This window comes from Salvia splendens, chromosome 7 (assembly GCF_004379255.2).
Source record: "Salvia splendens isolate huo1 chromosome 7, SspV2, whole genome shotgun sequence".
Lineage (NCBI taxonomy): Eukaryota > Viridiplantae > Streptophyta > Magnoliopsida > Lamiales > Lamiaceae > Salvia > Salvia splendens.
The window spans coordinates 15,731,211-15,743,323 of NC_056038.1; the positions used below are offsets into that span (position 1 = coordinate 15,731,211).

General features: G+C 41.5%; 1 protein-coding gene across 3 annotated transcripts; it reads left to right on the forward strand.

Moving 5' to 3' along the window:
• The first annotated feature begins 6,404 nt into the window (after positions 1-6,404).
• Positions 6,405-11,684, forward strand: LOC121811681 (U-box domain-containing protein 62-like). 3 transcript variants are annotated; one of them, XM_042212581.1, is made up of 8 exons: positions 6,405-6,989; positions 7,118-7,316; positions 8,334-8,415; positions 9,535-9,592; positions 10,204-10,292; positions 10,494-10,589; positions 10,671-10,741; positions 11,098-11,387. In XM_042212581.1, the coding sequence occupies exons 1-8, from the start codon at positions 6,533-6,535 to the stop codon at positions 11,147-11,149; spliced, it is 1,104 nt and encodes a 367-aa protein (XP_042068515.1). In that variant the 5' UTR covers positions 6,405-6,532; the 3' UTR covers positions 11,150-11,387. The 3 variants fall into 3 exon arrangements, with proteins under 3 accessions (XP_042068515.1, XP_042068513.1, XP_042068514.1); XM_042212579.1 differs by lacking the exon at positions 11,098-11,387 and adding an exon at positions 11,401-11,684 and having other exon boundaries at positions 6,406-6,989; XM_042212580.1 differs by lacking the exon at positions 11,098-11,387 and adding an exon at positions 11,401-11,684 and having other exon boundaries at positions 6,406-6,989; positions 10,497-10,589.
• The last annotated feature ends 429 nt before the right edge of the window (positions 11,685-12,113 follow it).

The following is a 12,113-nucleotide window of genomic DNA, read 5'->3' on the forward strand; positions in this document are numbered from 1 at the left end:
CTGTCCTGTATTTTTGGTGCCCTCTGTTGACTTTTTTCCTTATCCATTTTCAGAGGAACGATATGCTCTCCAAGCTCGTCGCCGTCGAACTCTCCAAAGCGTCCAACGACTATGCTGAGATGCAGAGGAAATTGGCGGCTGCTTGTCACCGGGCCGAGCAGGCCGAGGCAAACTTTGAGAAAGCCAGAGCTGCTAGGATTTCGGCCCAGGATGAAGCTCAGTTTTGCCAAAAACCAGCTCGTCATCCAGCGAGAGCAGACGAAACGGAGTGATGCTGCCGCCGTGGTTGCCCAGGGGGAGGCTCTCCGTGTTTACACGGAGAAACTCTTTTTGAGTAGCCAGTTCTCGGCTTTTGTCGGTAGTCTGGTACGGCTAATTGCCGATAAGGGCGAGCAGGGGGCCGACGTCGTGCTGCCTCTGTACAGCCGAGAGATAGCAGCTCGGCTTCAGAATCTGCCGCTCCTTGAGGAGCTCGCTTCATCCTCGGTCCTGCTTTCTGCAGACCGAGTCCGGAGTTGTCGAGCTGATCGGGACGAGAACCTGGAGGCTATCTTTGCCTCCGTGGGACCCGTTTCACCCGCTTCGACTTACAACGGAGAGGGTGAGGCCGAGCCGCTGGAGCGGGAGGCCGAAGTCGAGCGAGCCGGGCATCCGGAGAAGGAAGCCGATCAGGAGACGCAGCAGATCGGCTACGGTGGCGCCGAGCAGGCTGGGGAGAGCAAGGAGGCAGAGGCTGAAGCTGAAGCAGAGAAGGAAGCTGAACCTCACCGAGAAGGTGGAGACGAAGCTAGCGAAGTATGATTTCGTCTCCCTTCTCTTAGTTTAGTTTCTTCCTTTATGTAAAATGGCCTTGAAGCCCTCCTTGTATAGAAAAATTTTTTTTTTTCTTATGAATGAAAAAATTCTTCTTTCTGCTCTTGTGTCTTCGTATAGCCTTTCGTACTCTCTTACTCCTGTTGTGGTTTACTACCTGCTCGGTAAGCTGAAATGCCGAACTGACGTAGCTGCTTTGTATTCTTAACTCTCAAGGAGCTGGAGGTACTTCACTGGAAGCGGCTGTACTCTTCGGCTTTAGACGAAGCTGAGAAAAGAGCTATAGCCGATCAGACGAAGAATGACGAGCTTCTGGCTCGTTTAGTGAAGCTGGATGCCGATAATAAGGACTTAGAGTCCGATAAGAATGATCTGGAGGCCGAGCTGAATACGACCATTGCTGAGAGGACTGCGTACGAGGATTACATCCGTGTGCGCGGGGGAATGACCATATCAGATGTTCAGAGTCGAGTTGACGAACTGTGGGAGGAATATAATGTACTCCGGAGGAACAATGCGCTGGAGAGCTCGGCTTGCCAACAAGTCGTGACATCATTGCGGCGCTGGGCTTCTCGGTACAACATTGTTCTTTCTCGGCGCCCCTCCATAGAAAGATTCCTTCGGCATATCGCGCCAACAGATGCTCGCACTCCAGATCAAACCTCTGGTTCCCTTGTTCAAAATCCTACTCCCAGCCAACAACGAACTCCGGAACAGTCGGAAACGTCAAGACGAGAACGGGCTCAGGAGCAACCGGAATCGTCAAGACAGGGACGGACTGAAATTCGCCGAGGAGTTGTGACTATGAGCGAGCAAGATCAGCAGATGCTTCGTGAAGAGACTCTTCGCCGCCGAGGTGCTAGGGCTTCCCGGGCTCAGAGAAGAGGTGGCAGGTCGATTAGAGCATCTCGTCGACCTGCTTATTCTGCGGCTGCCTGGAACGCCCGAACTCAGCTTCACGAGGATTTTGTGAATAGATGGCTCAACTTTAGCAACCCTGGACAGTAGAATAGTCCTTTGTAATAGCGTAACGCCATCTCGTAGGGTAGCGGAGTTGTGTGCCGAACAAGATTTGAAAAATGAAATTTTGTTTTCGCTTTTAACACTGTATTTACAGCTTCGCGAAAAAATTTCATCATACTTGTCCTCGGTCTTATGAAGTGAACTTCTTTGACCGGACTTGTCTTTGGTCTGATGAAATAAACATCTTTGACCGGACTCGTCTTTGGTCTGATGAAATAAACATCTTTGACCGGACTCGTCTTTGGTCTGATGAAATAAACATCTTTGACCGGACTCGTCTTTGGTCTGATGAAATGAACATCTTTGACCAGACTCGTCTTTGGTCTGATGAAACAAACATCTTTGACCGGACTCGTCTTTGGTCTGATGAAATAAACATCTTTGACCGAACTCGTCTTTGGTCTGATGAAATAAACATCTTTGACCGAACTCGTCTTTGGTCTGATGAAATAAACATCTTTGACCGGACTCGTCTTTGGTCTGATGAAATAAACATCTTTGACCGGACTCGTCTTTGGTCTGATGAAATAAACATCTTTTGACCGGACTCGTCTTTGGTCTGATGAAATAAACATCTTTTGACCGGACTCGTCTTTGGTCTGATGAAATAAACATCTTTGACCGGACTCGTCTTTGGTCTTGATGAAATAAACATCTTTTGACCGGACTCGTCTTTGGTCTGATGAAATAAACATCTTTTGACCGGACTCGTCTTTGTGTTCTAATTTGGCGATTTTCGTCGCCGGGATCGAACTTTCCCTTGTCCTAATTCGGCGAGTTTTATCGCGTGGATCGGACTTTCCCAGTTAACCGAAGTGGTCTTATGCAGTAAACCTCTTTGACTAGACATGGTCGTCCTCGGTCTTATGAGGTAAACTGCTTTGACCGAACTTGGTCGTCCTAATTCGGCGAGTTTTATCGCGTGGATTGGACTTTCCCTTGTCCTAATTCAGGCAAGTTTTATCGCGAGAATCGGACTTTTGTTGCAGTTCGTTTCAGACGAAGTGCTTGATTCTTAAGCAGAATTGTGGTCTTGTATCCTCTTTAGAAGCTTTGACACACAATCGTGGGCTTGTTGCAGCTCGTTTCAGACGAACTGCTTGTTTAAGCTGAATTGTGGTCTTGTATCCTCTTTAGAAGCTTTGACGCACAATCGTTGGCTTGTATGTTCTAAAAAGGGGATCAGCCTTTGAAGAACGAGATACCTCAGTTTTATTTGTAAGAGACGACACTCACATAGACACAACGCACGTAGAGACAAGAACAAGTAAAAAACAAAGAAAACACATAAGACTGACTGACCGGACTGTCTCTTACAAATGGAACTTTTTGAGGTTGGAAACGTACCATGTTCGGGGTACTTGTGCTCCTGACGCGTGAGTCAATTTGTAAGACCCTTTGCCGAGGACTTCTGACACCCGATATGGACCTTCCTATGTGGGCTCGAGTTCGCCCAGCTTTTCTGCTCGGCTTACTTCGTTGTTTCTCAAGACGAGATCTCCCACTTGAAATTGCAGCTTCTTCACCCTTTGGTTGTAATACCGGGCTACTTGCTCCTTGTACTTGGCTGCTTTTAGGCAGGCCAATTCTCTTCTTTCTTCGGCAAGATCTAGTTCGGCTCTCAGTCCATCACCATTCATTTCTGAGGAGAACTTGAGTTCGGGGACTGGATATGCCGATCTCAACCGAATCACGGCTTCAGTGCCGTACACCATCGAGTTCGGCTCCGGTGTGACTTCGGTCATTTCGCCGGCCTCTGATTCCGGCTGCTGTGATTGCTATGCTTGATGGTGCCGAACTGATTGCTCGGCACTTTTAAGCGCAATCTGCGAACACACTTGCTCTTTTTCGATCACCTCGGATGACCGCTATCTCTCCTTTAGTGGAGAAGGTGTTCGGCGAGGATGCCTCTGATCGCTATGACCGGGCTTCTTTTTGTCTTCTCTAGATGAGCTGTCTAAAGACCGTTTTCGACGGTCTGCCTCATCGGCACGAGAAAACTTGTCCGCAATGTCCCACATCTCTTGAGCTGTTTGCGGACCGCACTCCACGAGCTTTCTGTAGAGAGCTCCGGGCAGGATTCCATTTTGGAATGCCGAAATGACAAGTAGATCATTGAGATTATCTACTTGTAGGCATTCCTTGTGGAATCTCGTCATAAAATCGCTGATCTTTTCGTCGCGACCTTGACGTATAGAAAGCAGCTGAGCCGAAGTGCTTCTGGCTTCCGCTTTCTGAAAGAACCTCCTGTGGAAAGCATCCATTAGATCTCGGTAGGATCTAATGCTGCCTTGAGGGAGGCTATCGAACCACCTTCTTGCGTTCCCGATTAGCAGCTCGGGAAACAGCTTGCACATGTGGACCTCGTTGAGACCCTGGTTCGCCATGTTATATTGATAGCGTCCCAAGAAATCATGAGGATCCACGAGTCCGTCATAGGTCATCGACGGAGTTCGGTAGTTCTGTGGTAGGGAAGTTCGGGTAATATCGTCCGAGAACGGAGTCCTCAATGCTCCGTACATGGCGAACCCGACATTTCTTCGGTATGGAGGAGATGGAGTTCTCCTGTGATTCCGGTACCGAGGATTCTTTCTTCTGGAAGACATGATACTACTGCGGTAGTGACTGTCTCGTATGGAGGGAGAGAGAGAATCCGCCGTTTTCGCCTCCGGCTGCTTTTGGCTTCTCTGCAGGAAGGTTAAGAATTCCTCCTGCTTTTCAGCCAAAAACAGCTTGACAGCCCCGTTCAAATCGGGCTGCTGGGAAGACTCGGTGTGACGGCTTTTGGAGCGGCTTGTTCCTCCGCCATGAGAACTGGTGGTGGATTTATCCCTAGGCTGTTTTCCAGACCTATGGGATGGATTGGCTTCCTCCTGGTTCTCACGGGCAGGAATACGGGTACTCTGCGATCTGGTATGCATTTTTTGGGTTGAAAAAATGGTCAAAAATTCGCTTTATCACAAATTTGGTTCTCTGTTTCCCACAGACGGCGCCAGTGATGAATCGGCGAATTTTCGATGATGATGAATGCTCGTAAAAATAAATTACGACACAGAGAATTTTACGTGGTTCGATTTACTGAGGTAAATCTACGTCCACGGGGAGAAATGAGGGCAGGTTTGTATTGCTTGATCTGCGAATTACAGCTTACAACACAGACTTGCTATATGATTATTTCTCTAGAGAGATTCCAACCTCTTTCTATCAGATCTAAGTTCTATTTATATATTGAACTAAGATCGTGGCTTGCATCACCACCCTAAGTCGTGGATGTCGTGTAGGTCATGGCCTAAGATCGTGGCCTGAGTTGACGCCACGTGGTAGTGGGTGTGTTGGAAGTTGTGGAAATCCTGCATGGGTCCACTAACTCCTTGTTCGGTCGAATACTGAGACCGAACTGCTTTGGTTGCCGATCTGAGAGTAGAGCTTGATGCCGACCTGAGAGCAGAGCTTGATTGGTTGGCTTTTACCGAGCTGTAGGCTGAGGCCGAACTCTTTGGTAATGCCGAACTCCTCCGAACTCTTTGGTAATGCCGAACTCATACTCTTCCTTGGGCTTTGGGCTGATGGGCCGTCACTGCTGTTGGGCTTGTTTAGTTCGTACCCCATCATTGACTAAGTAATGTTTTTAATTTTTAGACAAGTAATGTTTTTAATTTTTAGACAAGTAATGTTTTTAATTGTGGTTTTAATTTATCTATTTGTAGATAGTTATATTCTTATAACCTTATGGCTTGAAAATAATTGACTCCAATGTAAGATTTTTTATTCTTTAATGTCGATATCGTTCTGCGTTGATTATTCACGGGCTTTTATTCAATCGTTGGATATTACCTTGATTGATGCGAATCACTGATCAATGATAACTTGTTTGGTACTATATTCTAGGTTGTCCTATTTAATTTTGATATTGTTCTGTCTCATTAATGATGAAATATTTTCCTCTTTTGATCGTCATATTAAAAATAAAATATTTTCTAAAATAGAAACAATATCATCTCGACTTTTTCATCTCTCTTACTTTATTATCTCTCATTGACTCACAAAACAATATTAATCAATTTTACGTATTTTTTGTAATTAAAACGAGCATGCGTTATATTCCAAATTTTGATGGAATGAAAATTGAAATAGCCGCTAGCCAATATGTAACACAATACTTACGTCCGATTATTTAAAATTAATCGTACTTTTTAAATGTAATTCTATTTTTTTTATTTTTTGATTTACCAATGTAACAACTATTTCCTTATTAGTTCATCCTAAAAAGTTATGAATTTTCTAATTTTGGAATAATTAAATAGTAACACATTAGTCAGACACGTCATTTTATTTACGACTTATATCATTACACTACACTACTAATAAGTAATAACGTTGAGCTCACTCTCTACTAACTCTATTTACATTAATTATCCTTTATTATCTCTTACTTTACTAATTACTATAAATTAAAATTTGTGCGAAAGTAAATGTTAATATTTTTTAGTGATTAAGGATATATTAAAATTAGTTTTCGATCATTTTGATGGAAGAATACAAAATTACAAATGTAAAAATAAAAACAAGAAGTTTCGGGTGAGCAGCAGTTGAGTTGACATATGTGGCTAGGCTAGACCAGGTAGCTCTTCCATCGTTCTCTTCCTCGCCAATTTTCGCCCTAATCGCTCTCCCCAATCTCAAAACCCTAATCTTAATGGCCTCTGAAAAGTTGGGACTAGTCCCCTCCCAACAAATTCTCAACCAGCATCCCCAGCTAGTCTTCCCAGAACCTTTCGCCTGCACTCCTCCGCCGCCGCATCGCCGTCCCTCCGCCGCTGCTGATCCCGCTCCAAAAGCTGCCACCCGAGAGCTCACCGCCTCCTTCCTCGATCACCACCACTATTTCAACCCTCAGCCGTCCCAATTCCGCCACCAATGGAATGCCAGCAGCCGCAGCTCTGGCGGCGACGCGGCGGAGCCTGGTGATGTGGACGACGACAACGATGACGAAGAAGACAACGACGGGGATGATGAGGAGGAGGAGGAGGAGGAAGAAGTTGGAAATGATGTGGAGAATATTGTTACTGTCGCTAAAGCATGTGACAGCAATCAGAAAGATAGGTATAGTGCTAACAGTAATAGTCACAAGATGAAACACATTTCATCACTAGGTGAGTTAAAAGAGAGAAAGATATAATCAAACCAATGTTTATCCGTGTACCTGTTTCCCTTAAACTCAGAGGTGATCAGTTGCATTTCCAATGTTATTGAACTTCATCTATCCTCTATTGCCATTTAGGTTTCAAAGATGCAAATATGGGACAGTCTGGAAAATACTACTCGCAGTATTTGAATGGGGCAGAGGGTCCCAGCACTTCATCGGGGCAGAAGGAGATTCCAACCGCGGAGAATGGTTGTGGATTTAGCGGAAGTAAGGAGGGCTCATATCTAAGTGAATCGGGGGATTCCTTGAGGGCTACTTTATTGGACCCGCTAACGTATGTGCTTCTCCATCATACATGTTTTTGTATTCCATTTGTGGCTAATTTTTGCGCGGGCCATTTGAGTTTTGGTCCACACACTGCAGTTTGGGTGTTAGTATTTGGTTATTCCTAAACGTAGTTGAATCGAAAGTACACCCACATAATTTTGTTAATTTACTAAATAACCGATCCTAACTGTGAAGGATATCATTGCAACACATACTTTTTCAAGTACTCAAATTTGGACTGGGAGTAAGGGATCTGAGTTCTTTAGTAGTTTCTGGTGGTGGTCGGTTGAATTGGAGATGGTGATCATTTTAGGGTAATTGCATTTTCAGGATTTAGGAAGGTATTGTCTTTTCTTGAAAATGAGTACCTGATTCTGGAAAGTAATATGCAGCTGTCATTCTTAAACATGTATTTTGATAGATTAGCCTAATGGATATATTTTCTGTCTAATGAAAGTATGGTTTGTCTTGTGATTGAAAAGAAGGATAGTTAGTGCCTTTCACTTATTTTATTTTATAGAGTAGTATTATCTTTTAATGACATTTCTATACATTTAGCAGGCATATTTATGTATTGCTTCACTGTATTTAATGTTTTTGTATCTCATGGACCCATGGTAAAAGAATTAGTATATTTAATGGCATATAATAGTACTTGTCCTGGCATAAGCGAGGCGTTTCTTTTGGGCATGGGATTTAAGAAAATGATGTTTAGAGAGTTAAGTGGAGAAAGAATAAAGTAGAGTGAAGAGAGAATAAAGTAAAAGCGAGTAATTGTGTTATATTATTACCAAAAAAGTAAATGGCTCACTTTAGCTGCGACGTCCCAAAAAGTAATACGAGTCGTTTATGGTGGGATGGAGGGAATACTTGTTTCTTTGGGAAAATGAAACATAAAAGAATAACATGTAGGTGGTTGCTACTAAATAGTGTTATCTGTTATCATTTATCTTCTATTATATATTAGTAGGTTTTATGTAATGTAAGTAGATATTATAAATGCATTAATGTTCCCTCTTTACAGCGGGACACTTATGGAAGAAGCTATGATATTACCTTGTGGGCATTCCTTCGGCAGTGATGGAATACAACAAGTTGTTAGAATGGTAAGTTTCCAAGGAAAGCTATAAGTTCACTCTTGAGAGAGAACATATTTATTGTTTATAACACTGAATTTTTATTCATAGTAGCAATGTAACTAATTTACCTTTTAAACTTTATCTCAAGGAATAATGCTTGCAAAGTTGCAAGGACTAGTAGCTAAGAGATTCTAACCCCTGGCTTACAATCTATCTAAATTTCATATCCAACCAATCAATCCGTCTCCCCTTTCACATGTTCAAACTAGTTTTCATTAATATTAAAATATATATAGTAACTTAATGGATTCAGAAATCTACACTCTTATTTCAAATATATAGGTTGTCATAGAAATAAAGGGATGAACGTATGAACTTAGGAATGCAACAATGACGGAAACTGCATGATACTGTAGCATCTTTGGTATGCAAAACAAGTACGAAATGATTCTTTCTTTTCCAGCCACATAATATATACCACTAACTGGAACTTCAGCATGCTCCAGCTAGCATTATACTCCCTCCGTCCACCAATAATAATCTCATTTTGCTATTATCTTCCTTCCACTGATACCATTTAATTTTTAGTACTTTTTCTAAAGGACTACACATTCCACTAACTTTATCTCACTCACATTTCATTATGAAACTAATATATAAAAATGGGACCCACCTTCCTCAACATTTATTAAAAAACCGTGTCCTGTTAAACTAGGCCTTGCATTGGTAGACGGAGGGAGTAATATTATAAATCAAATATTTACTTTTTTATTAAAATTTCAATCTATGCATAATCTAGTTTGAGATTTTAGAACTTACTAGAGAACTTTAATAAATTAAAAGGTTCTATACAAATGTGCATACAAATAAACTATATTGTGATGTATGTTGTCAAACTAAAACTTAAGTACATTGTGCACCGAACAATAGTTTAAGCCCTACAAGAACAGCTAATATGCTACAATGATTGTCTATATTGAGTTTACTTTCTTTTAACATGGGAATATTTTTTGAATTATGTTTCAAGGAATATCAAACAACTGATACAGTTAAATATTGAATTTCTAGGTTTTTCCAGTTAACTAGTGTTATTAATTATGTTAACAATGCACAATATGCAATTAACAATAGCTAATGCATTTTCAGAAAGCTTGCTATACATGCTCGCAACCAGTGTCAGAGGACAGAATTACGCCAAACCTCTGTAAGTTTAATACACTACAGTTATTGGGGAAAGAAAAACTGTTAAACTGATGAGTCCCCTAGTGTCTCTTGGGGTGTGAATGTCAATACCATTTTCTCTCGACAAGTATGTGAATATGGACTTTGATGTGTGTGTTTTTCTATACATCGTTTCTACCCCTGCCTTCACTTTCTATCACAAGTACTTCTTGCAAATCATCCTTTTGGGCTCTTTAAATAGAGGTTGGATTATCATTCTTTTCTATTCAACCCAGTACCTACCCTTAGGTTCTGGTTACTTTGGGTGACTAGATATGACAAGTCGCGATAGGGTTAGGTTCTATAACTATGTTTGGAGCATATATAATGATAGGATGTTTGGTTTGCAGTTTTATTATTACATGACAAATGCTCAGGCCTGAGGTTGTTTCGAGGGCTCATCATATATTTTAGCTTGAACTAAACACATGTAAAATCCATTTAAACATTCTTTTCTTGACATAATATCTGGACTCTCAGTTACGCCAATTCGTGAATTATGAATGGCTAAAAGCTCTGCAAATGATAGTTGTTATAACGAAAATGTAACTGTTTTTAACTTTTTATGTACTTCTCTGGCTTTGTTTTCTATAGCTCTACGCGTAGCTGTTCAGGCTTTCATTAGGGAAGAAGAATCACATGTTAATTATGTGCTGAAAAGAAGAAGAGAAAGATATGATCTGGTTAGTCATCGACTCATCTTCTACTATTCTTCTCTTGTAAATTAAATATAGCAAGCCTTCGAAATGAGAAGCCAATAGGAATAAACCATTAAATATGTACTTTGGTTTCTCTAACTACACTAATTTTTCGGCCTTCCATAGCTCAGGGCTTCATTTATAATTTGTTGAATTTAAAAAAGTTTCCATTGCCCTGTTGTACAGCAGAAGGGGACATTTGTTGATTCTATGCTCACATATCAGCCAAGGGCAAAAGGTGTCCAGTTCCCGTTTTCCGCTATGGATCGAGTTATAATAAAGGTTTATCTGAAGAATATCAAAATTTCCTGTGCACAACTTGGTGAATCAAGTTTTATTTCTAACTCTGAATAACTGAATCAGGGTAACAAGAGAACACCTCAACGATTTGTGGGGCGTGAGGCAATTGTTACCAATCAGTGCTTGAATGGATGGTAAATCTTAGTCCTAAAACCTTGCAGTACTATTCTTTAATGGTAGCCTTCATTATTATGTGGGTATTTATCTGATAAATGGACATTGTTACTGTACACTCTATGTGCATATGTTGTATTCACTCCCTGTTTATTAGGAAGATTTAAGATTGATCTTTTGGAGGAAGTTTAAATAATTGCAAATGAATTTCCTATCATCATGGTTTGAGTAGCATCTGTTCCACTAAATCTCTATACGTCTTGATTAGTAGGAAAAAAGATAATGATAGCGAATCGGGATAACCAAAGAAAGTTGAGTGTAGAAGCTGGTAAAATACCTTCCAAGTCTGATGCAATTTTCTTGTGTGCAACATCAGGCTGTCAGAGAGCGTTTTGAGTATTCATGCTCTAAATTTCTATGAGGGATGAAAAATATACTCAGATTAGATTCACATCTGCAAGTTCCCAGGTGGCTGTGATGCATGTAAAACTTCAATGTTCTTGAATGTGCAATCCTAGGGAGAGCAAAGCTTGTCAGGACAAAACAGATGAAATGAACTCCTTCCTCTGTTTTTTTATTGAAATAATATTATCCATTGATTATTGATGTGCCTTTTGGTTTGTCTTTTACTATTGTATGGCTGCTTTGCTCAATCTGCTTCGCCTATACAACGTGCTAGGTATGTGGTGAAGACTTTGGATAATGCAGAAAGCGTGAAGCTTCAATATCGCTCGCTAGCTAAAGTTTCAGAGAGTCCATCTTCAAAGCCACTACCAACGAAGGCGACACCTAGCTGGTTGTAGAGTTGTATTGTAGTGACAAGCTGATGTGCTATAATGTCTTTGCTCTTTTGTAACTTAATGTGTCTAATTGTGTTATGCTTCACTGTTGTTACTTTGTTGGGGCATTTATCTCACTGATAATGTATAGAGATCATAAAACCGTCTCATTTCTTTTTTATTACTCCACTATCTTACTCGGAATAGGAGATTATGAACAGGTGTAGATGGGTGGAAAGTTATTTTTAGTGTGATGGCACACTGACTAGCATTTCTAACCTCATTAGTTCAAATGACATGATTAGTTTTAAGAGCATCCACAATAAGAGACAGACTAGCCATAGGCTACTCAAAAACTCTTCCTGCCACATCATCATGGACTTTTCACAATCTAGCCATCGGCTAACCAAACAACCCAGCAATTAACTAGAAACACTAAAAAAAACCGTCGTTGCTCACTTGGTGGCATCATTAGAATTTACCGCTTCATCTCCATCCCCATCTCTGTCCTGCCCCCGTCATCCACAGCTGACCCCTCAGCCTGCATGAGGTCGAAGTATACCCCCTTGGTGATCGGGTCGGTCGAGCTCTCGTACCTTCCAGCGATCTCAAT

Bases quoted from the DNA above. Each gene is read 5' to 3' on its own strand.
- LOC121811681 (XM_042212579.1), top strand. From the start codon at position 6,533: ATGGCCTCTGAAAAGTTGGGACTAGTCCCCTCCCAACAAATTCTCAAC. The intron at 9,593-10,203 runs GTAAGTTTAATA...TGTTTTCTATAG, and splicing joins CAGAATTACGCCAAACCTCT to CTCTACGCGTAGCTGTTCAG. The intron at 10,742-11,400 runs GTAAATCTTAGT...ACAACGTGCTAG, and splicing joins AATCAGTGCTTGAATGGATG to GTATGTGGTGAAGACTTTGG.